Consider the following 25,057-nt stretch of genomic DNA (forward strand, 5'->3'; position numbering starts at 1 on the left):
CCTCAAAGTACCAGAAGAATCAGCTACAATAGTTCTCTAATACTCCTTCGGAGTTTGGCAAGCACCTGCTCGCAAAGCCGCACATGCAAGTGTCACACTTGAATCTCTCTCTGAGCTGGGAAGATTGTTGCACAGACCAAGAGGTGCTGTCACTCCCTCAGGACAATTGCTTCCTGTCCCAGAAAAGGCAAATGGCAATTTCTACCAGTGGGTTAAAATGATCATTCAGCATTACTACAAAGAGGCTCTCACATTGGGTCTTGCTTTCCTACCTGAAATACCAGTACACCCATGTGTGAGACAGCCAAGTTAATTTTTGTCCCTTCACGGTCAGATGCCAGGTGAAATCGCATGCCATACATCTCCAGCTTCCGAGCTATTTCAAGCACCTGGAAATCTGATTCAGCAGGAGTTTGGCCCCTATGTTGTCAGAACAAATATATAAGTTATTCATGATTACTGACATTATCAAAAGCTACAAAATGGAAAAATATTCAAACTGATTTAGTCAATTATATTATTGTATAATTGCACTATTATCAGTATTTATATATCGCTTTTCAACAAAAAGGTTTACAAAGCAGTTTATAGACAAAAACAAATAACTAAATGGCTCCCTATCCCTCAAAGGCTCACAATCCAAAAAGATGCAGAAGAACATCATCATCATCGGCATCCTTCAGTCTCGGAAGACTATGGTATCGCACTCTGAATGGTGGTTCTGGAACAGAATGTCCTCTCCAGAGCGCGAAGCCTGGGTAAAGTAGGTAAAGATAGACTGTTTCCCATGCAGCAAATCCCCCCTCCCCACGTCGCTGAAATGGTCCAATGGAAAGGCAAAAGCCAATACGGTTGGTTCCAGCGGCGTTGCAGGAGTTGCCAGAACGTGACTGTGTTCAGCCATGAACTGAACTGTGTTGAGCCAGGGACTCAAGCTCTGGATTTTGCCTCGAGGTTGACTCCTGAAGCCTTTTCCATAACTCGATGTAGCCATAAGGCAGTGGAGGTTTGGGATCAGAGTTTTCCTTCTCTCAGATGAGCTGCTTTCCCAGGCTATCGAGTCCCATCTACCCGGTTGTTGTTTAGTCGCCTCTTATGACAAGTACAACAACAACAACAACAACAGTATTTATATACCGCTTTTCAACAAAAAGTTCACAAAGCGGTTTACAGAGAAAATCAAATATCTAATGGCTCCCTGTCCCAAAAGGGCTCACAATCTAAAAAGATGCAACACCAGCAGACAGCCACTAGAAAAGACACTGCTGGGGTGAGGTGGGCCAGTTACTCTCCCCCTGCTAAATAAAAGAGGAGCACCACTTGAAAAAGTGCCTCTTAACCAGTTAGCAGGGGTTAACTAGTACAGCCAAACTGAGGGTCTATTCTTATCCCCCAGCCCCCAGGGGTGACATCTGGGATGTCAAGACTTGCGAGTGAATTTGATTAAAGTGAGGGAGAGGTGCGCATAGTCAGCCTCACTCTCTCTTCCCAGATTCCATCTTGCTCCAATGGCAGGACAAAAGTCGAGACAGTTGGAGATGGGCTGGGCACAGTGGTTGACCAGGGCATCTTTCGTGTCTTGCCGTGCTCTTAGCGTACCACATCGCTTGCAGAAACCGCCTTCATGACAGTTGGTCCTATTCTAGTAGGTCTCATCCGCTCAATCCGCCAGAGTCTGTCTTCACATGCTCGGGACAGACAAGTCCCAATCTCGCCAAAGGTCAATGACCCAACGGCTACCCTCAACCTGGTTTAGCCAGCCTGTCGAAGCTGTTGCCCGGGGTGTGGCTGCTGCGCATGCTACAGCTACTGGGAGCCATAAGTGAGAGCAGAGTGACAGGTGGGGACCAAAGGTGGATGAGCTGCCCTAAAAGGGTGTGTATGGGGTGTATGGGAAGGGGTAGTACCTATGGTGTAGGGGCATGTAGAAGAACATAAGCAAACAGCTACTAGAAAAGACACAGTGTTGGGGTGAGGCGGGCCAGTTATTCTTCCCCGGCTAAATACAACTTGAAAAAGTGCCTCTTGCCCAGTTAGCGGGGCATACCTATCGTATCATACCCACAGAAGCAGTCAGTAAATCACACATCACCAAGCTAGAAGAAAATGACGTTAACCACCGTATGTCAAAATTGTAGTGTACAAGACAAACTAATATGAGACCATAATTAAACCTAAAGCCAAAAGAGTGTCTGCCTGTTTCTCACTTAAAAGGAAGTAGTCAAAGATTTCAATGGGCATGGCCAAGCATTATTTGAATTCAAGGCAATCCAAGGAAAATCCACAACTACACCATGAAGATGTGCTGCCATGCTATTGGTAAAAGCAAAACAAAAAAAGCAGAAGAAACACTCTTCTCATGAACCACAGGATCCTCCTGTGTTGTGGGTGAATAGAGAAATAAAGAAAAGAGAACTGCTTGTCCTCTAAAGAAGCAGTCTCCAAACTGCAGCCCAAGTTTTGCCGAAATAATCATTTAGGGCAGGGGTGCTCACACTTTTTTGGCTCGAGAGCTACTTTGAAACCCAGCAAGGCCCGGAGATCTACCTTTTTTTTTTTTACAATGTTCGCGCCATCATAACATATAACATTTATGTATACAATGTATGTTGGTGTACCTTGAGCCCCACTGAGTATAACAGGACTTACTCCTGAATAGACATGCCTAGGATTAGGTTGTGAGGCTGCAATCCTAGCCACACTTACCTGGGAGTAAGCCCCATTGAGTACAATGGGCCTTACTCCCGGCGTTTCCTCCCAGAGGCACCTGAAGGGGGGGTCGGCACTCCGCGATCTACTCATTTTGCCTCGCGATCTACCGGTAGATCGCGATCCACCTATTGAGCACCCCTGATTTAGGGCATGGCACAGCAGTGGAGAAGCCTTACCATTCCCCCCTGTAGCCACAATTCTTCATGCCAGACCATTGTAGTCTCAAGCCTGGAGACCACTTCCACTGCATATCATTCCCAGCAGGCTCTGTGCCCTGATTTCCTAAGGAAGCAGTTCCCTGGTGTGAGGCACAGCAAAAGTCCAGTGCAAAGAAATGTGGCTGTGGGGTAGACTGGTAAGGCGTCACCACCGATGTGCCCAGAATATTATTCCAGAGCACCAGATGCAGCCCGCAGACTGGAGTTTAGAGGTGCCTCCTCTAGAGAGTCAGGAGGGCATTCTTAAATACTTGCAATTGCCTCTCCCATCTGGATAGGAGGCTGAGCCAACCTGCAAGTTGATTCTTTTAACTTTTCATATACAACTGGAAGCCCAGTGAGCTCTGCAGAAGGGATTGTGAGCTCCCCAGACCCTATGGAGATCTATAGCAACCCCCAGGTATGTAGGAAAAAAAACAAAAAACTTTCCTCCCCACCAGTGACATGATCATGGCAACTGCATCACCATCCCCTCCCCTGCAAACACCAGGTCCAAAACTCTAAGAGTTTGGGAACCTCTGCCATAATGCTTGATTTAAAATGACAGCGTTTTCATTTAACCTTTCCTGTGTGTACAGAAGGTACTGCAATTCTGAAGCAGGAAAAACTAAGGATGGTGCCAAGTAGTACCCTGATCAAATAAACATTTACAAGCACAAAGCAGTTTCAGAGTAATTATCTTCAGATGTTTTCAGTTGACTAATCCTCAGAGGCTGGCCTGAATACAATCCAGTCTAATTTTGTTATCCATTAAGAAGATAAATCTGCTTAGCCACCCTCCATCTAGCAGACTGCCAATTTAAAGCATTTTCCCCAACAAGAAATACACCCTGCAAAATTTCAATTAATGCAAGAGAGAAACTAGTTCTAGCCTTGAATAAGCCATGTTTGAATATTAGTGCAATATTTTCCCTATCCATTTTGCTACCTTTAACTTGAACACTACATACTATAGTATGTTCTTCTACCTGTGTTCTTCTACCTGTGGGTCAGGACCCCATGGAATCACACAGCCTCATTTGGGGGTTGCAACAACCTTCCAAAGCCTGTGCAAGTGAAGGCTTGGGTCCAATCCAATGACATCGCATTCTTGATTCATTCAATGATGCATCAATGATGCATCGTATCAAAAGTGAATTCTTGATATAATCTTGCACAACATTTTCTCACTGACTTGCCCCTCAGCTCCTAAGCCAGCCCTGTTCAGGCTGCTACCTCACAGGGGTGTTGTGAAGACAAGAGGTAGAGGGAAATGACGTAGGTCAGCGTGGAATCAGAAGGGGGTCCCCAGTCTCATTATTATTGTTAATATTTAAATACCGCTTTCAGCAAAGAGTTCACAAAGCAGTTTATTTTGGGGGGACGACAAGAAAAAGGTTGAAGTTCACTGGTATAGTGTCAAACAACACAGATGAGCATATCTGATATTGCAGAAAAACACACTGATCAATTCCTATGTTTGCCAAGACAACACTGAACACAGAGTAAAGGGGGTACTTACAGAAGCTGATAGTTGTGGGGCGCTAAACAGGTAGTGTCCCACTCCCCCCACCCGTTGGAGTTCCCTTTTAGTTTTATACTCTAGTTAGAGAAGAGTATAAAACTATATTTTTAAGAATAATTTGCAAGTGCAAATTAACAAGTCAGAAAAAGGTTAAGAACAGAGCTAATTGGTCTGCTGGGAAATGTTTGTTGAAAATGAGATTTTTATCTGAAGATGCTAAACTATCAGAAGTGAAAGGTCTAAGTGTACCTCACCCCAGCAGCATTCCTGTGTGGGTGCTGCTATGTGCCTTCTAGTGTTCTTCACTGTAACAACACTAGAAGATTCCTGCTGAATCAGGGGTAAACATGTTAAGTACACAAATTGACAAGTTTAAACACTGGAAGTATGCTCAAAGTGTCCCTCTGATGTAAAAAGACAGTGGTAGAGACAATGTGGCTCAAGACTAGAGTGTGCAGGGAAAATGGGATTAACACTTTGCCTCCAAAAAGTCTTCAAAGCACCTATTTGTTGCAAAAAAAAAAAAAAAGAGAAAGAAAAATATTTTTCAGGGGAAAAAAATTAATCTCCCCCTTGCATCGCATCTCAAGCTAGATCAGACAAGCAAAGTTTCCAAGTACTTGACAACTTGTTGGAATAGTCTTAGGATATCCATTATCTAAAGTTATCTGGAGAAGAGACCTCAAATCACAGAAAAGGGAAACACGTGCACGCACGCACACACACACACATGCGCGCACACGACAAAGTCTTAGGAAACTATTCAAAAGATACTTCACTGAAGGGATTATTCCCGCCCCCCCCCTCCAAAAAAAACCTCTTTAGGAGACACTGTCTTATAATGCTGTTGAATTTTAAAACTTTTCCCTATAGGCATTCCATCCCCTTTGGGGGGGGGGGGAGTAATCAGGGAACAGACTCAAAATTTTAAACTCACGCACTTTCACTACAGTTTGTTCTGCATTTTCCTTAAGGGTTACAAAACTATCGTTCTCTTTGTCCACTCTACACCCCTTAAAGTTCAAGGTTAATTTAGCATCTTGGCACTATGCAAGCAAATCAGGTTCATCTTAAAAAGGTAACTGTCTTATCAGCAGATATTCCCCAAGTATCATGCTGCTTGGCACCTTCAGTTGAAGCTGCCAGGTCATGATAAGGGCCTGACTTTTCCTTCTTCCTAGAAATATACAGAAGCTTGCATCTTTGGTTCACCACATGACTCCAGTCTCAGAAATCAGCAAAGAATTCAGCAGGTTTCACACTCTAACCCAGCGGAAGCTGTACCGCAGGATCAGAGGAGGCAGGCAGCAGCCCGCATGCGGGAGAAGCAGCTGCTTTGAGCCTCCCGCTGCAGGCAGCACAAGCAAGGGAGCAGCCAGGGAAGGGGCTGGTCGAGGCTGCTTTGCATCCCACGCAGCAGCAGCTGAAGAGTCCACTTGGAGCTTGCTCCTGCTACTGAGCAGGACTCAGGCTGCAACCTGATCCTCACTTTCCTGGGAGTAAGCCCTGTTGGCTACTATGGGGCTTACTTCTGAGTAGACATGTATCAGGTTGGGCATGAAGGAGGTTGTTGCCTGCCTGCATGTTGATTGGCCACCAGGAGAAGCCTGGAGGAGCCAGGAGGTGGGAGCTGCGGAGTGAGTGAGAAGAAGGAGCCAGAAGCAGGCAAGCAGGTACATAGCTAGCGAGTCTGCTGAGGCCCCCAACCTAAGAATTCAGGTTCCCTGAGAGTCCCTTTTCCTTGCCAGTTTGCCTACAACTCCCCAAAGCGTCCCTCCCTGCACTTTTAGAGGAAGGCTTTAGAGCAGGGGTGCTCAATAGGTGGATCGCGATCTCCCGGTAGATCGTGAGGCAAAATGAGTAGATCGCGGAGTGCCGACCCCCCCCTTCAGGTGCCTCTGGGAGGAAACGCCGGGAGTAAGGGCCATTGTACTCAATGGGGCTTACTCCCAGGTAAGTGTGGCTAGGATTGCAGCCTCACAGCCTAATCCTAGGCATATCTACTCAGGAGTAAGTCCTGTTATACTCAGTGGGGCTCAAGGTACACCAACATACATTGTACACATAAATGTTATGTTATGATGGTGCGAACATTGTAAAAAAAAACTCTGGTAGATCTCCGGGCCTTGCTGGGTTTCAAAGTAGCTCTCGAGCCAAAAAAGTGTGAGCACCCCTGCTTTAGAGGAAGGCTGTCTAGGCTATGCGGAAGAACATCTGATTTAAAATCTGAAGACATGCATATAAACTTCTACTTGAAATATGAACCTGATAGCCAGAAGTGCACCATCCTCATTTGCTCAGTAGTTCAAGAAATAGGCACTAAACACAAACAAAGCCCAATACCTTTCAGGAAAACAATTTTTAAAATTAAAATCAGGTCAATAAATGGAAGCTTGCTGTATTATCCTTAGATTTTTGACATTAAAAACTGAAATTATGTTGGAGGAATGGGACATAAATATAGCTAATGTAATGGAACTCCTTGTCCTTCAAAGCAAAGTTTTAAAAATTTAGCTATCACAAGTCTCTTCTCCTAGTATTACTGCAAAATCGATTTAATAATAAAAAGGTCAATGTGTTGACTAGCAGAAGTTCAATGGTAATTTGCACTTACATGTGCTTCCTGTGAAATTCAAGTATTTTTCCTTGCAGTTTTTCCTGATTTGGAAAGTACCGGTTGTTCTTAAGGTACTCACAGTCCACTGCTTCATCAAAATCTCCTATCTCCGCTATAATACAAGAAAAAACAACACATTAACATACATAGCAAGGAAATACTTCATTAATGTCACTGTTTCTATTCACAAGTAGGACTCTTTTCAAGAATGACTGATTTCCACATCTACCAGTCCTTATTCATTAACTTTTCACATACGCTAGAACAGAAAATGTGAAAGTATAGAACATTTTTGAGAAGTAAATAGCTTTCTTCATGGTATTCCCAAGGTGACCAAAACTGAATTTGTTTGCCAAGCAGTATTTTGACATTCAAAAGTCAAAATTCTCTAATTCAGTGTTTCTCAAACTGTGGTTCAGGACCCACTTAGTAAGTCATGAATCGATTTCAGGTAGGTTCCCATTGATTTCAATATATTAGACTTGATACTACTGTGGTATGTGACTACATTTGGGGAAATGCTACAGATCTGTACTTTTAACAGGCTTCTATGTATATGCTTTTTATAATGACAATAAATGGGACTTACTCCTGGGTAAGTGTGGGTAGGATTGCAGCCTAGGATTGTTAAACATTTTCCTGCTTGATGATTTCACTTCTGGTCATGACATCACTTCCAGTGAATTCTGATAGATTCTCATTATGAAAAGTGGGTCCCAAGTGCTAAACGTTTGAGAACCACTGCTCTAATTTTAAAAATGGCCAACAATGTGTTAAGGCAGTGTTATTCAAACTGTGAGGCGCGGCTCTTTAGGGCAGCAACAGGAACTCAAAGGGGAGCAATACAGTCAAACCCCTGGGCAGAATACAAGCACCTCTCCTGCCCATCATCTACGCTTTTTTTTAAAGCAGAAGAATTGGGAGTTGCTGCTGCCGCCCCGCCCTCTTTTCCCTCCACTCCGAGGCTGCCGCCTTCTGTGTTTGCTGCATGTTGTTTCCAAAGCTCTTCGATTCCAACCCCCATCTGGCAAGTACCCAGCATGCTCAGCTTGCTGTCCTTAACCCTCGCTGATCCTTGTCTGGTTGGTTCCTTGTTCCCAGCCTGGGATCAATTCTCATCAAAGTGAAATCTCTTTTCAACCCCCTCCCTCTTCCACTCCCCCCTTTCAATCTCCAAACCTTCCTGCTTTCCTCCCCCTCCCCAAATAAAATGCTTCCTATTTTACCAGTCATCAGGACTCTTAAAGTTGCTTCCATGCAGTTGGCAAAGTGGGAGGGGAGAGACAAGCACACACTTTACTTGGCCAGGAGCAGAAAAAGGGTACTGTTTTTAAAGTGATTTATTAATCTTGTTGTTTGACTGAAGACAAAAGGCTGTATTTTTAAAGTGATGAATCTTGCTATGTGAAGGAAATACTTTTCAGCCATTGATGAAATGATTGCCAGCCCAATCCTATCCGCACTTTCCTGGGAGTAAGCCCTATTGACTCTAATGGGACTTACTTCTGAGTAGACATGCATAGGCTTGAGCTGTGCATCTCCTAGTATAGGAGACAAATCAGCTTCCTAAACCAAACCCTTATCAGCTCTGATATGTTTTCATGGTCTATTTTTGTTTTCCCCACCAGCTGCTGGAAAAATTTAATTCCATTAAATTAATAAAGGGTTCAATCCTATCCAAGGAGAATGGGAGAAATGACTAGTTGGATTGGGGTCCACAGGGGGTGTGTGTGTGTGTAATGTTGGTCAGACTGGCTGTTCACAAAGTTCATTTGATAAAACAATTCTATTGGTATGCTTACAAAGTTTAAAAAATGAGTCCTCCTGGACCAGACAAAATCTGCCTACTCCAGTATCCTATCTCCAACAGTGATCAGCAGCTGATCAAGCATGTATATTGCTGTGTATTAATAATATATTTTTAAGATCTGCATTTAATTAATATAATTAATATTAATATAGTTAATATATTTAATATTATAACAATATATTATATTATGTATAATATATTATGTTTTGTGTAATATATTATATATATCCATCCTCCAAGAGCTTAGAAAGGAGCTTCACTCAGCCCCTCCCTTCACCAATGCAAAGTAATCACCTTTCTTTTATGTGCTCAGGGGGAAGGGAGGGGTCACCTGGAGAGAGAAGAATTGATGGATAGCCAGCCAGCTGCCCCCTCTCTCATTAAGGAGGCTATTGTTAAAGGACTGTTCAGGTTTTTAAACTGATTTTAAGGGGGTGCATTTTTCCCCCCGGTCCAGGGATCAGCACATTCCTTCTCATTTGCAGGGGCCATTCCTGTTGAGTCAAATCCGTGTATAAAAAAATCCATGCATAAATAGGCTGGACCTGTACAGTACTGCCATTTCTGATTGCTCAGAGAATGATCTTTTAGTCCTATACATACAGCAGAAGGGCACTGATAGCAGATAACATATACCACATAAAATGACCAAACAAATGAGTCCCAATAGCATTGCTGAGTTACTGAATTCTCTAATGATGCTTTTTAAAAGTGGCCATGGGAACAGAGTTGGCCCCTGTCCTTATTGCAGGGTCTGGTTTCTTTGTTAGTATCTCTAACACATGGTCTGCTTTTGGTTAGTGGCTGTTTCAGGTGAGGAGGATTGCCTGTAAACAGGAAGCTAGTCCAAGTGGTTGTCAGACTGCTTAGTGGCAAAGGAGCAAAAGGATTTCAATCAATAGAGAAATTTCAGTGACACTGAATTGGTTCCTTGTACTTATGTTCACAGCCAAAAATATTCTAAACCTACACTCAAATCATATTTATTTCCTGGGATGGGGCTTAAAGAATTAAGTCACTGAGAAATGACAAGAGTAAAGTACTAGACAAAGTCACCAAGTTAGCAAGTCACTGAGAGCAGACAGTATATCCAGAAAGTTCTAAAGAAACTTGTGTACAAAATTATTAATCTTTTAACATAAATGTGCAATCATGCCACTAAAATAATGGAGGACCAGAAGATTGCCAGTGTGAAAAATAATATAAGGGAGAATTTCAGCAAAATAAGGAAATGGAAGGTCCATTTAGGATGTCATCTGCTCTGGGTTATCTGGAATCAAGGTGGTGAAGATGGCAGGTGTTTGACAAAGCCCAGGATCAATGCAGGGAATAGCATGGAAGACTGCCAGTGGGGTGGGGGTGAGGAATCAGCATAAATCTAGTCCTGTTCTCCCCCCCAATACAAATGGAAGGAAGCATAGTTTTGTTCACATAAATGCCAGACAGGACCAAACCCAGTATCTAAGCTTTCTGAAATACTATAGTTGCTTTATGATATCTTTAAGTAATACTGGATACAAACACTGCAGAAGGTGAGAAATAAGAAGTGCTGCTGTGTTGTCATTGCAGGTAAGGCGTTCCTCGGCTAAGTCTCTCTTGATTTGCAATGCAAACAGATACCTAAAAGGGAAAAATCAATATGACAATGTTTTGTGAATTGAATGGTGGCAAATTATACACTCTGGCAGAGAAGAGTTCAGACATAAGATGTAACGAAGGTCAATAACAGCAGGAGAGCAGCAGCCATGTACACTGCTGCTGGTCAATCAGCAGCCATGGTCCTACATGGTGCTGACCTCATCTTCAGTTCCATATAACAGAGGTTTTCAGACCGGGGCGTCGTGACATCTCAGCCCGAGGGGCCTGGCCTCTTTCCCCTTAAGGGGCGGGGCAGCCAGGGGGCAGGGAGGAGGGGCTGCAGGGGCTTGGCTGCACTTACCAGAGCCTCCTGCAGGCTCCCAGGGGTGCAGGAAGCCCTGCGCAACCATCTGCAGGGCTCCCCGATGCTTCAGAAGTTAAAGTAGATTCATCGTGCTCTGCCTCTGCTAAACCGGAAGTGGAGTTCGATCGCTCTACTTTCACTTCTGATTACCTGGGGAGCCCTGTAGATGGTCCCATAGGGCTTCCCAGATCCCTGGCTGCTGCAGGGACTGGCGAGTACAGCTCCCCTGAGAGACGTAATCCTGGGGATTGCGTCGCTGTCTTCTCCTCGCCCCCGCTGCCTCCCCCCGCCCCTGCAAGGACTTACTGTGGGTTTCAAACTCCCAGAGAGTTTGAAAACCGCAGCCATATAACATGCACTGGTGAAGGCTTGAGGCCTCCCTTCGTGTCAATTGTTCACTAGTGCTGCACTGGCTCACCAGCCATTGCTGACCAAAACACTTGGCATCACCAGACAGTCGTATCCATTCTTAGTGAAACTTCGCCGCTACCAAATCATTCAACCACATTAACTTTTAATGTTGGTAGACTTGCAACACATTACACCCAGACACCCTAGCTGGAAATATTGAACAGACGCTTTTTTCTAGCCCACCTCCAACTCTCACATATCTTGCAGTCATCTGCAGTATCCTTTAGGAAAGGGGGAGTGCCAGCAAAGATAGAAAGTAGTAGTAACAAACCCAGTACGTACAGTTGGGCAGAAAAGTTAGTTAATACTGAGACTCAATGAAGTAAACGTTATACCTGTGCAAACACAAACAGTATAGCTTGGTAGAAAAACGGGTATGAGAGGCCAGGTGCTAACTGCATATGTAAGAACTACACCTCACCAAAATGAGAGAAAGTACATGGAAGGAAAAATCATTTCCTAGATAGTTTCTACACAATGCATGTAGAGAAGGGGACACTGCAAAGTATAGGTACAGTCAGATAAATTCAGTGGGAAAAACATAGTACTCCTAAAATTAATGAGGCAACATCTAGACAAAGCTGTGCTTAGGTGCCTTGAAGAGTTAATCCTAGAATTTGCAGTCTTTGCCTTCTTCCCAAGCAAACTATAACACAAAACAACTTTAAAAAGTTGTTTTTCTCTTTAAGGGAATTTCTAAAATGGGTATTTTGATCATTTTCCTGACTTTTTTTTCTGCACACAGGTAAAGCTGCATCATCTCCCTCAGTTTAACAGTATTTTAAAACTGTTGATGTTAATCAAAACCATAGAAAATATATTAAACATATTGCCTTGAAATTGTTTCAGGTTGACACAGTACTTAATCTCCAGACTTCTAAATTTTAAAATTCAACATATTTTCCATTTGTATTGTAAATAAAGAACTTAAGAGTAAGATTCTTTACCTAGTATATTCCTCTTGCAACTGACCAGGATCAGGAGGGAAGAATTTTACAGCTAGACGAAGTACTGCATTCTTTGGTCCTTCAGGAAAAATAGTATTTGTTTTATATACGTCTATATTTGCATTAACACAGTTAGGCAGCTTCAATTGCCAGCTTTCACAATGAGGCCATGTTGTCAGGTTCTTGTGTCACAGAGTAGATATTGGTCCATGGCCTGCTGCCTGTACAGCATCCTTCCCAGGGTTCTCATAGTTTGAGAACCCCTCTACACACAGTGCTCTAAACCTCTAAAGTTTTAGAAGTCACCAAAGCAATAGAATGATGAGCAGAAAAATTTTGTTGCTGAACTACCAATTGTGAGAATAAGCAGAGAAAATCTAGTCTATTCTGGCAGCCACAATTACATCGTTCATAGAGAGAGTTAACCAGATGAGTGTGAACTAAAGGCTCCTACGCTAATCCTCAGAACCAAAGTAGTCTTAATTGGATGAATTCAGAGTAGCTTGTCCTTCGGGGACAAAGAAATAGAATTCACGACATTCCATCATAGCAGAAATGTACATTACTATGTATGCTGTATTTGTTAACAGTAGTGACATCCAAGCAAGTTGAATGAGCTACACACACAAACAAAAAAAGAGGGCACACACTTCTGAACATGTAGCATTACTGTTTGCTCTGCAAAGCACCTAAATGAAAGACAGGGCTGTCAAGCGTCCTAAAGAAATCAGACACAAAGGCATTCTGAACAAGAGAATTCATTTTATGTGCTATCAAAGTCTAACCATATACAGATATTGGCTCAGTAACTACAACGCACTAGATCAAAAGATGCTGGGAACAGATTACAATTGCGTACTGTACCACTAATGAATGTCAGCATTTGAGCCATCTTGAGAAAAGACTCAGTGTTCTTCAGGCCTTCTAGATTGTTAGAGTTTATGGGACTTCCATGAATACAATATCTGTCGTAATTAGTAAGTAAATTTTCCTTAAACTTGCGACAAAAGACACAAAGCAAAAGTTTAGAAATTGCTGCCAAAGCACCATTCCACTACAACCAAATGCAAAACATCAGTAGTTAATTTCTAGCGCAAGAACCTGAAATGCTATTTTAGGCTACCTCCAAATTTTCAGTCTTCCATAAAGCCACAGAAACCCAACATTCTTTAAAAAGAACCTTTAAAAGACTATTTCTCATGTTACATTGACACATATACTTAAAGTTCAAGCAACAATGCAATTTTGATCAGATGTATGAATAGCAGACTTCTAGGAACTGTGCCAGAAGTTGCTCCAAGACTTGCACCTAAAAAGTTCACAAGTTTTCTGCCTCCTTTCTAAACGTGTTCTTGTGGAATTGTTTATACAGTTCTTATTAAGATTTCTTTTATATTAGAAAGCTGAAAAAGAATCCTGTAGCACAAAAAAATGCAAGATTCCCATGTGAATCTAAAGAATATTTTGTCTTAGCTTGTTCCAGTATTTATCAGAGCATCAAAAAGCACCAAAGTGAGAGGCCTATGAGAGGCAAGAGCAAAGGCTGAAACAGGCCTTTATGTGGTTCACAAGAAGATCCAGAATGGCTGCAACACAGAGCACCTTTTACCAGTTTTGGCTGGTATATCAGTTGGAGTTGCTCCAGTAACATCTTAATTGGACCACTGTAACATTGTATGTGGGTCTGCCTTTGAAGACTGTTTAGAAACTTAAGTTAGTACACAATATGGCAGCTAGGTTACTAACTGGGACCAGGCATACAGATCATCAACATCACATCCCTTCAGTGTTTCAGTGCTGAAACAACTTCACTGGCTCCTGTTTTGTTTCTGTTCTCAATTCAAAGTGCTGGGTGTCACCTTTAAAGCCTTAAACAGACCAGGATACTTCAAGGACTACTTCTTTCCATAGCAAAACTCCCCAGATTCTGAGATCAGTTTTGGAGGTCTCATCCCTGGTTCATATCCTATAATGCCACACGGAGTCTTAAAAGAGCCTTCCTGATACAGCATCCCCACACCAATGGAAAGCTCTCCTGGAGTAGCATTTGTATTTGCCAAGGACCTTTCGACCAATGTAATTATTTTATGCTGCTGAGTTTAATTTTTATGTGCTATGTTGGGTTTTTCTTTTTTCTTAAACTATTATAAACTAACCCTGAAGTTTTTAATTGACGGGTGGAGCAAAAATACAAAGAAACAGCATCAAAAACCTCCACCCTCACTCTGAAAAGAAATACAATTGTGGAAAACCATACTTACTTCGTATTTGTTTTATGATAGGTTTCATGGGCTCAAGCCAAATCTGAATGAGAAAAGAGAAGTTTGATGAAACAGATAAGCGTCACATCGATACAGAAAATAAATAAGCTAAAATACTTCTTGCTGTAAAATACCCCCTTAAATACTTCACTTCAGTAAAACAACAGTTTTAAGCTATACAATAAACCTCAGAGCAAGTCTGCAGCAAAATACAAATAGGCATTGCAAAAACTACAGCAAAAATTTTTGCTATCTTCAAGTCTCTGAGGGGAGAACACAAAGTACTTGCTTCGTATTACAGCACAACATATTTTGGATGAATCTCAGAAAAAAAAACTATAAAGACTGCTGGTGGAATGGAGACTCCTATCCAACAAATATATAGACCAGCCATTTTCAACCACTGTGCCGTGGTAAACAGGTGTGCCACGAGTGGTCCACAGGTGTGCCAGTGGAATTGGGGGGGGGGGGAAGGTCATTTATTAGTAGGGCCAATGGGGATGTGAGCCCTCCACTGGCAGCATGGTGTGCCTTGTCAATTGTAAAAAAACCTGATGGTGTGCCTTGACAATTTTAGTGGCCTTGTCAGTGTGCCATGAAATGAAAAAGGTTGAAAATCGCTGATATAGACTCTTATTCTGGTGATTTCAAAAGAGACTGAATGAAATCAGCCCTAAATAGTTAAGATCTAGGGAATTTTGAAAGTGTCAAAGATTAGAATGATCCTGGAGACCCCTTTCAACTGTATGAATACATATATTCATGTAAGCTTCAGGAATATCTTCAGAGACCTTTTCATTCAGTAACTGAATGCTGTTGGCATTTCAAAGTCACTCACATGAATCTTTGCTATCAGGAACAAATAATCTGTAGTGTGACCACATAGCTAGGCTTTGGGTTAAAAACTGAGCACTCTACTTCTAAATATGTACGTCTATTATAAAATCAGGTACACCAGGAACAACTGTGAAAATCCATGCAATGTACTCCACTTCAGCTGAAAAATTTAAAAACTCCCATGTTGTACAAAATAGTAAAGCTTTAAGACAAGAATGAAAAAAGAAATGAAGGGATGGAGAGTGGAATGAACTTGTACAATCAGAAACATATGCATTTGAGACAGAAGTATTTTAAGCCTATGTTGCAAGCTCTACACATTATATCCAGATGCCTTATGGTTAACACATTCATTTAAAGTCAGCAAGTGCAAAGACTCCTAGCTTTCCTTGTTAAGATTCTAACATGGCCAATCCTATCGGGTGCTCCAGACTTACTGCTGGCTCCAGGTGTAGCAAAATGTGCCATAAGGCACTCTGGCACCAAAAGTAAGGACACTGGGCCAGCGCTGAGGACAGTGTCAGTTGGCACTGGGCTTCAGCACAGGAATGATGCAACACTGGAGTACCAAACAGTACGTTTCCCGCCAGTGGGGCTTTTCAGGGTGGGGGAAAGGCAGAAGGAAGGATGGACTGGACCTGGGAGGGTGTTGGAGATGGCAATGCTCACTCCTGAATTCAATGCTCACTCCTGAGCCGAAAAAGCCAGATATGGGTCTCCTTGGTTCTACATCTGCTCAACAGCAGGTGCAGATCCAAGGAGATCCACTGGAGCCACCATTGTTCAACATGGGTTAAAGGAACATTTTATGCAACTTTAAATTGTAATGGAAGTATCACAGCTCATTCCTCACACAAAGCTGAAAAGAAAATATACTGAAGTGTTCTAAAAATTTTTGACAGAGACCTGTTACATACCCAGTAAGACTGCATGTTCTGGAACTCAATCCCAAAGTAGTCCGATTCAACCAAATTCAAATGATTATATATCTGTGTCAGCATTTTCTGGCCATAGCATTTTGACTAGGAAAATAAAAACCAGATAAAAATGTGAATCAAATTTATCAGAAAGAAAAACATTAATCCTTGAAAAATAATGACTAAGTAATTATCAAAGTTTCACCTTGAAATAAAAAGTTGAAGAGTTAATGCCAAGTAAAGTTACAGGTACATTTGCACATATAATCACATTGCAATGCTTGAGAAACATGCCATCTACATTATCTGCCATTTGCAAATGCATTCCAACAAAATAAACCACATTAATTTCTTTCCTGACAACATAACCAGCACTATAAAAGTTGTACTGTTTTACCATGTCAAAGGCACTCTCGGGAATACAGAAACCTTTTGGGAGAAAGTTTTCAAAGACACTGGGATTTTTTTCCAATTGTTTAATGGCTGTTATGCAAAAACAAAGATTAAATCAAGAAGTGATGTAACAGTAAGCTTACCACCTGAAGGAGAAAGCATTTTTGGAAAAAGGTGGCATGAGGCAATCCCACCACCCACCCACCCACATTAATATGCTACAAACATAAAACTTCCAATGGCAATGACTGCTTTAGAAACTCAAAGCTGTGCTTAGTAACTGATGATTACAAATTAATATTCATGTGTAGACTTCTGAAGTCAGACATTACAATATGGCATATTATAAGTACTGCTTAAATTATGCACATTTCAGCCAAAACAATACGGAAATTTACTTTTTCTACTCACTACCACTCCTGTTTTGATAAACTTTAGGCATTTAGTTCTCAATTAAGTTCTCTTGCCTAGCGTTTTTGCTTTTGTAGAGAATGAAACCGAAATCCTTCATTTCGCAACTGCTTTCTTAAACAGAAATAAATTTTGTAGTGCAAATGGCATGCAGACTGGTTGACCAGAGGTCTTAGACTATGCTTCCATGTAGTAGAAATGTTGCAAATAAATGCATTCTGTTAAAACAGAAATTGTATGCTTGTTCAAAAAAAGACCACCAATAAGAAAGATTCAAATCCTCTTTTTTTCCTGGTGATTTTAAATAATCAATCTATCCGTATTTAGTTCTAGTTAAGAGTGCTGGAAACCTCAGGCATCAAAGAATAGGCCCAGCCCCAAACTGCCCAGTACAATGTCTCACCCAGTCTCCCTCCACAGAGCAGAAAGCACATGCACTCCCACCATTCTCTACTCCCCAGCCTAGCCTTCCCTCTAGGAGGGTGTTCTGGGCCCAGCAGAGGCATTTGCCCATGGTCTCTGCCGGGATCAGAATGACGATTATAGGCCAAAAATGCTACTTCTGGATTTTGGCAGAAAACTGGAAGGGACATTAAAAGCCTTTAAAAGGCATTGAAACATTGAGGAAGCCCTGAAGGGCTCCCCTCACCTTCAGAGACCCTGCAGACCCGATCCGTGGACTTCCTAGGAAATGCTCTAGGCCAGTGTTTTTCAACCTGTGAGGCATGGCAAAGCCTGTGCAAGAGGGGGCTTGGATCCAATCCAATAATGACACTGCCTTATCAAAACTGAGTTATCAAAACTGAGTTTTTGATACAATCACGCACAGCCTCTCTTGCCCCGCAACTCCTCAGGCCGGCCTTGCTCAAGCTGCTACATGAAAGCGTTGTTGTGAAGACACAAAAATAGCTGGAACAGGGCAGGCAGGGGGTTGATTCCCAATCTCATACCCATTGGGGCCATGGCACAAAAAAGTTGAAGACAACTGCTCTAGGCCAAGATGGTCTTCTCCTGGTAAATTTATTACCCAGTCTTAATTTTAGCAGTGTGTCATTCTCATCTCCCCTTCCTCCTTTGGACAAGTTTTAAACCCTTAATTCTCTTATTGCTCGTGTTTACATCTAAATCAGTAGCTTCATAGCTAGTAAGAAACGTCTTATTTCTACATAAAAATCAACTGGTAACATTTACAGTTCACCAAGTAATAGGAAATTACAGCTCAGACAGTTTTCAATATACAATGCCAGGTTTGAATGTTTGATTATGTTCAGTGTTTACAAATAAATTTCCCTGAAATATAAATAGCCAGGCAATTTTATTTTTAAAGGATTATGGTCTTCTTAGAAACCGCCTCTAGAAACCACTTGTTATTGTAGCAATGTCTGTTTTTAAATGGATCTCATAAACCAAAGTTAGAAGTTACTAAATTAGATGGATCTGTAGGGCAAACTACTTTTGTATATTTACTACCACCACATTCATGTCAAAACTGATATATGCAGCTAGAATTTTCTTCATCTTAAAATGTGATTTTTTTTTCTTAAAGGAATGGGTATAATTTCAAAAATAAAATATTCTTTAGAATGCTATAGTTAGGAGGAGTTGAATTAAATACACGCTGTGAAAAAAAACATATTTTAGGATTTGCAACAATAGTGAGAAAATTCTCTTTAGCAATTTCATTTAGTTTCTCATATTTTTTGCATTTTTCAAATTTCCATTTCACTTGCCAAGGCCAACAATCCCAGTAAAGGGCTTCTACTCTTTAGGAAATGTATTTTATAGCCTCAGTTTTGTGTCCCATTCACTTATATCCAACTCATAACAAAACATACTTGTACATTCTCCTATATAGCTACAGAGGATGCAAAAACCCTGTAAGATGTTTTAAAGCTAATTAAGAAGGAACTTCCCATATTGGTTTATTTCCCAATCAGATATTACCAAACATTCTTGTACTCTGCCACCACTGTGAGATTACAGGACTACTGTAGTATGATCCCAGCATTCCACAGACTTTCTAAATTAGTACAGAATAAATAAGAGAAGCTCAACATATGCTTTTAAATTTCAGCCTGCCCTGAACTACTGGAATGTAGATTTTCTACAGCAAGTTCTCTTTTCACCTATTTGCATGTTTTACTTCAACTTGAAGATACTATCATATACGTAGTAAGGAACAAAGATTTAAACATCATACTATGTTCATAATGACATCAACTACATTAACAATGATTGAATCAACTACATATAGTTTGGGTATGTTACTCTACCATGGCATGACAAAAGCAGCTTATATACAGTACTTCTAATGACAATCCATTTAGACAAGGGACATGAAGTCATGTATGTAGAGTTAGCAAAATTTGTTGCCTTACCTCCTTGATTTCCAGCCACAAAACAAGCTCTGACCACACCAGTATCATTTCCTCCTTAAGGCGATTCTGACAGACTTTGTGTAAGATTTTTCCCCAACCTCTCTATGCTTGACCTTTCCTGACAGCCACCACTGCCTTTATTTAACATGTACTGTATTCCTTTCTGAGACCTACTTCCCAAAGAAATTTTGCTTCACTTACCTCAGGATCACTTTCCCATGAACTTTTAGGCCTTATTTCCACTAGCATAAGACTACAGTCTTCCTGCCTTTTTGTCTTTAAGCTGTGCAAAAAAATTGGGTTGCTTTTTTTTTTTTTTTTTAATAACCACACTGAACCCACCAGAAGCTGCATTATTTTCAACATTCTAATGCTGTATGTTTAACTGGGAAACTCAAAGGAACAAGGTGGCAAGGAGACTTCATAAGCAAGCAAAAGCAAATGAGTTTTTAAATTCAATCAATTTTTAAAACAAACTGAACACCACAGTACTATGAGACTCTACAGCCTACAAAACATTTAAGGCACAAGAAAATACTGAATGACTGATCTTATAGTCTGAACAGAGAAAATACACTGCAGCACTATCACAGTAATATGAAAATACTGGATTTCTCCATGTTTTCCATGGGCAGATCAACAAAAGCAGCAGAGGGAAAAATGGTTCTAAAGAAATCATGCCTGTGGACTGGGAGAGTCTATAGTTGAGAAAGTTGAGTCATGAAATATTGAAGGTATCTGTGAGGGGGGGGAGAGGGTAATGACAGGAAAGTGAGCAGAGGAAGAGAGGTAATTTTCCTAAGAGAGAAGGTTAGGGGCCTTCTTGAGCCCCTAACAGTTTACAGGTGAATTCGAAGAAAATGAATCTTGATAAATTTCAAAGTTGCTAAATTAGTTGTAATTAGCTTAAACCCCATTAATTTCAAAGGGACTTGGTAATGACTGTCTTTGGATACAAATCACCATATCCAAAAATTGATCATTAGGGTTGGGGAAGAAAAAGGTGTATGCTATTGTGATAAATGCTCTGATTTTCCCTAATTTGTTCCCTCTTTTTGGACACTTTTGGTCACAGAAGAAGCAAATTATACTGAGAAAACCTCTTGTAGTCTTTGTCCTTTGCTTGAGACACCATCCCCAACTATATGGCTGGATGCATATTGCTTTGCTTGCTAAGTCTATATTTTCCCCAGAGGCAGTATCTCCTAGCCAGCCCTCCTGCTGAGATTGGCACAAGCTCAGCACTGGAAAATTAAGACCACCTGTCAGGATCAAGAGATGGGATGAAGAGGACGATTGCATGCCCCTATGACATACGAAACCTAGATTTGATTAAGGTCAAGCACAATGATGCTTGGGTGTGCTTTGCTGTTGGAACAATCTACATGGAAGGTGTACACACTCTCCAGTAAAGGCAGAAGGCCAGGATTCCCAAGACAAATAAGTAGCTGAAACAGGGATGAAATTTCTAGACAGACACATTGAAGGAATTTTGTTTTGTTTGCTCTTTTCACTCCAAGCTGGCCTGCAAGCTTTCCTGGTGTACCAACATATGGAAGGGGGGGATAGCATGCATTTCTTTCATGCAGCTTCCCAGTTCCTCCTTCTGGTGTTATCAGTTCCTGCATCCAATTTGATCAACCTCTCTCTCAGGATCAGGAATTTTTCAGCCTGCTTGTTGTATTCTTTATCCTTTTCCCCATTTTGTTTAATTTCTTTAGGGTTTTTAATAAACTGGTTACATTGACTCCTTGCTTGCCTGGTTTATGTTCATTGGCAGTTCAATGCGTTGTCATGTCCGATTGCTCATGGGTGCTACTGCCATGGTTTTAAACAAGTACCCTTGGGTTCTGTGCTCCAAAGGGGAGGCATTTTCCCAATGGTCCCCCTGCCTTGGTCAGTTCTGCTTCTATTTTTGTTGTGTTTTTTTTATCCTCTATATCCCCTCTCCAATTCTTTTCTTCTGTTTAATCAGACTTTTAACAAATTACTTTTATTGTTCTTTATGAACAAGCCTATGATGGTGGGTGAAGATATATCAGTTCCCTCCTACCATTTAGCTGTTGATCCAGTAAAGCCAGGAAGTGGAGAGCAGAAAGAAGTGCATGAAGCACTAATCACTATGCACTACCCCCTCTCCCTCGGTCAATCACCAACTTCCCTGATAGTTATAAAGTTTAAATATTTGTACTTTTTATGTTTATTTTATTGTACACCACTCTGAGCTCTAGGAAAAACAGTATATAAATATTTTAAATACAATACATACATTTTCTCCTCTCCACACAGTATTCCCAACCCCAGCTATATAGCTGTCAATTCCAGGGCTCACAGCTTTTAGCACATACTGCACAACAGAAGACAGCGTTTCAGGAGGCTAAAGGAAGAAAAAGTGCCCCCTATAAGCCCCAAACAGGGCTAAAACAGTTCTGTTCTAGGTTGGCTACAGCTCTGAATAGGAGTACTTCTGATAGGGGGGTAAGGATACATTGCAACATTTTGTCGCAGGTCCCCACTCATATTACAGATCTCTCTCTCATGAGACAACTTCTGAAGGAACATAACAAGCCATGATGTGTATGCGCAACCTCCTGATTTTAGAAATGGGTTATGTCAGAATGCCAGATACAAGGGAGGGCACCAGGATGAGGTCTCTTGTTATCTGGTGTGCTCCCTGGGGCATTTGGTGGGCCGCTGTGAGATACAGGAAGCTGGACTAGATGGGCCTATGGCCTGATCCAGTGGGGCTGTTCTTATGTTCTTATAAAAAGGGCTTAGCAGTCAGCAATATAATATAGCAGTCCAGTTATTTTATCTAGAGACACTGCTATATTTTGTAACATCTAGTTCATTATGATGCTTTTCAAGACTTTTCTAAATACACCTTCATGCATTCCAAGCATAGTTTGTATTCTTAAGCAGTGACCCAGTATATCAACAGCTGTTAGCTGTTATAACATTAATATGAGAGGAATGCAGCTCTAACTCAATGTGTGCAAATCATTGACTGACCTCTTATCTATGAAGCATCATTCATTCAGTTCCATCTCTAAAGATCTGGATGCGATTGTTTTCAGTCACTTGTCCTTGTAAAGTTTCAGTAAACTACTCTATATGCTTTCAGATACATTTTCATTGATACACTAAATCAGAGGTTCCTAAACTGTGGGTTGGGACCCACCAGTGGGTCACAACCCAATTTTGGGCAGGTTGCAAAACTGAGAAGCTGATGGCTGACAAGAAAAATGAGCTCTATGGGAATGTTACTCATGACTAGGCAAACGTGCTTGGTCTATTATCAAAGGCCAGGTGAAGCGGAAATGCCACACCACCACAAGGGTCCAGATCATAAGAGCCCTGCTGGATCAGGCCAAAGGTCCATCTAGTCCAGCTTCCTGTATCTCACAGTGGCCCACCAAATGCCCCAGGGAGCACACAAGACAACAGACACAATCTGTTTCCTGGTGCCTTCCCCTGCATCTGGCAATCAGAGGCAGCCTGCCTCCAAAACCAAGTGCTTGCACATACCTACTATGGCTTGTAACCTGTAATGAACTTTTCCTCCAGAAATTTGTTCAATCCCCTCTTAAAGGAATCCAGGCAAGATGCCATCACTATTTCCTGTGGCAGAGTTCCACAAACTAATTACACACAGGGTAAAGAAATATTTTCTTCTGTCTGTCTTAACTCTCCCAACACTCAACTTTAGTGGATGTCTCCTGGTTTTGGTGTTATGCGAGAGGGAAAAGAGCATCCCTCCATCCACTCTGTCCATCCCCTGCATGATTTTGAATGTCTCAATCATGTCCCCCCTCAGGTGCCTCTTTTCTAGACTGAAGAGGGCCAAACGCTGTAGCCTTTCCTCACAGGGAAGGTGCCCCAGTCCAGTAATCATCTTAGTTGCTCTCTTCTGCACCTTTTCCATCTCCTTTTTGAGATGTGGCGACCAGAACTGGACACAATACTCCAGGTGTGGTCTTTCCATCTATTTGTACAACGGCATTACAATATTAGCTGTCTTATTCTCAATGCCTTTCCTAATGATCTCAAGCATAGAATTAGCCCTCTTCACTGCCACCACACATTGGGTCGACACTTTCATCGAGCTGTCCACCACCAACCTAAGATCTCTCTCCTGATCTGACACAGACAGCTCAGAACCCATTAGCCTATATGTAAAGTTTTGTTTCTTTGCCCCAATGTGCATGACTTTACATTTACTTACATTGAAACGCATCTGTCATTTTGCTGCCCAGTCTCCCAGTTTGGAGAGATCTTTCTGGAGCTCTTCACTGTCTCTTCTGTCTTCACCACTCGGAAAAGTTTGGTGTCATCTGCAAACTTGCGACCTCACTTCTTAGCCCTGTCTCCAGGTCATTTATGAACAGGTTGAAAAGTACAGGTCCCAGGACAGATCCTTGGGGCACTCCACTTTCCACCATTCCACCTCCAATGAACATGGAGCTCAACAAATGCTTGGAATGTGGAGGCCCACCAGAGTAAAAGGGATAAAAACAGTTGGTAAAGTGAAACTTTTAACAAGTCTCATAAAGCTAGGTGGGTTCCAATAGAGTGTCGCTTTAAGAAGCGTGTCCCAATTCAAAAAAGTTTGGGAAGCACTGTACTAAATCATCATTTTGGCCAACTTCTACTTGCATAGAAGCAGATGCTTTCCTTTCCACCAATCTCACATCATTCCAGAATGAGAGATTCAATTCATCAGTACATTTAGACAAAAGTTAAGGTCTCACAAAATTACAGAAGCGTTAAATAATGTTTGATAACCCTTCCAACCTAGCATTCTATTTGACCAGTTACTCTGCAAACCATGGGACTGCTGCATTTCCAGCTGATCTCCTAACAAACTTGAACCAGGCAGCTGTTTTTGCTGTCTGTTGCCCCAGTGGGCTCTGCACCCTGATTTCTGACCAGAAGTGGCTATCTGGCACAGGTTTGTGAGGAAAATAAATGGAAAAATGAGAGGCTGTGGCACGGAATGCCACAGGCCATAGGGGGGAGGCTTTTTCCAGTTGCTGGATCTGGCCTGTAGGCTGTCGTTTGGAGTCTGCTGTATTAAACAATTAAGATATTGATGCCAAATAAGCTCTCTAGGTTTGGAAATCACAAGCCAGTTACTAGTCACTACACATTTCGAGTCTAAACATATTTCTTAATTTGGGAAGGCTAACTTCTTAAAGGTTTGCTTTTACATCTGAAGCAACCACTAAAAGACATCAACATCAGCTATAACTGGTTTCTAGTGTTGTGTTTTGTAAAGTACTTCACTCACAGAAGTTAAACAAGTTAATGTTGAGGTATTCAATCTGTGCATTCCGCTTCCTAGTGAGGCGTGGCTAGCCTCCAGGGGCGTCGCCAGGCATCTGGGGGGGGAGAGGCTGGGCTGGCTGCTCTGCTGCCTCCTGACTTGCTGCTTTTCTGCAGCTGTGAAGAGGTGGGTGGGGCAGCGTGAGGCTGGGAGGGGGTGTGAAACATGGTGGGGGAAGGTGGGAGAGAAGGCTGGCTGGGCAGGCAGGGGTGCCACATCTCATCATGGATCTCTCTCCATGTGCAACCTCACCCCAAGGACTACATTTCCCAGTGTGCCCCTTGCCCTGGGCATCCTGGGATTGGTCAAGGCTGGAAGAGACTTCAAACTGGGAGGGTAGAGTTTGTAGCTCAGCTAAGGAGGGAGCCAGCCT

The 25,057-nt window shown here is 41.9% G+C and overlaps 1 protein-coding gene across 3 annotated transcripts in view; it reads right to left on the reverse strand.

Annotated features, from left to right (window-relative positions):
- Window positions 1-25,057, reverse strand: part of FARP2 (FERM, ARH/RhoGEF and pleckstrin domain protein 2) — an 87,795-nt gene that overhangs the window by 45,744 nt on the left and 16,994 nt on the right. For all 3 annotated transcript variants that reach the window (XM_066619061.1, XM_066619063.1, XM_066619062.1), the window contains exons 3-8: window positions 16,177-16,281; window positions 14,423-14,465; window positions 12,162-12,240; window positions 10,384-10,481; window positions 7,049-7,163; window positions 273-420 (exon numbers count right to left, since the gene is read on the reverse strand). In XM_066619061.1, the coding sequence (XP_066475158.1) occupies window positions 273-420; window positions 7,049-7,163; window positions 10,384-10,481; window positions 12,162-12,240; window positions 14,423-14,465; window positions 16,177-16,281 (588 nt within the window). The remainder of the gene's footprint in view (window positions 1-272; window positions 421-7,048; window positions 7,164-10,383; window positions 10,482-12,161; window positions 12,241-14,422; window positions 14,466-16,176; window positions 16,282-25,057) is intronic.

The sequence above is a fragment of the Tiliqua scincoides genome, chromosome 3 (genome assembly GCF_035046505.1).
Source record: "Tiliqua scincoides isolate rTilSci1 chromosome 3, rTilSci1.hap2, whole genome shotgun sequence".
In the NCBI taxonomy this organism is placed as follows: domain Eukaryota; kingdom Metazoa; phylum Chordata; class Lepidosauria; order Squamata; family Scincidae; genus Tiliqua; species Tiliqua scincoides.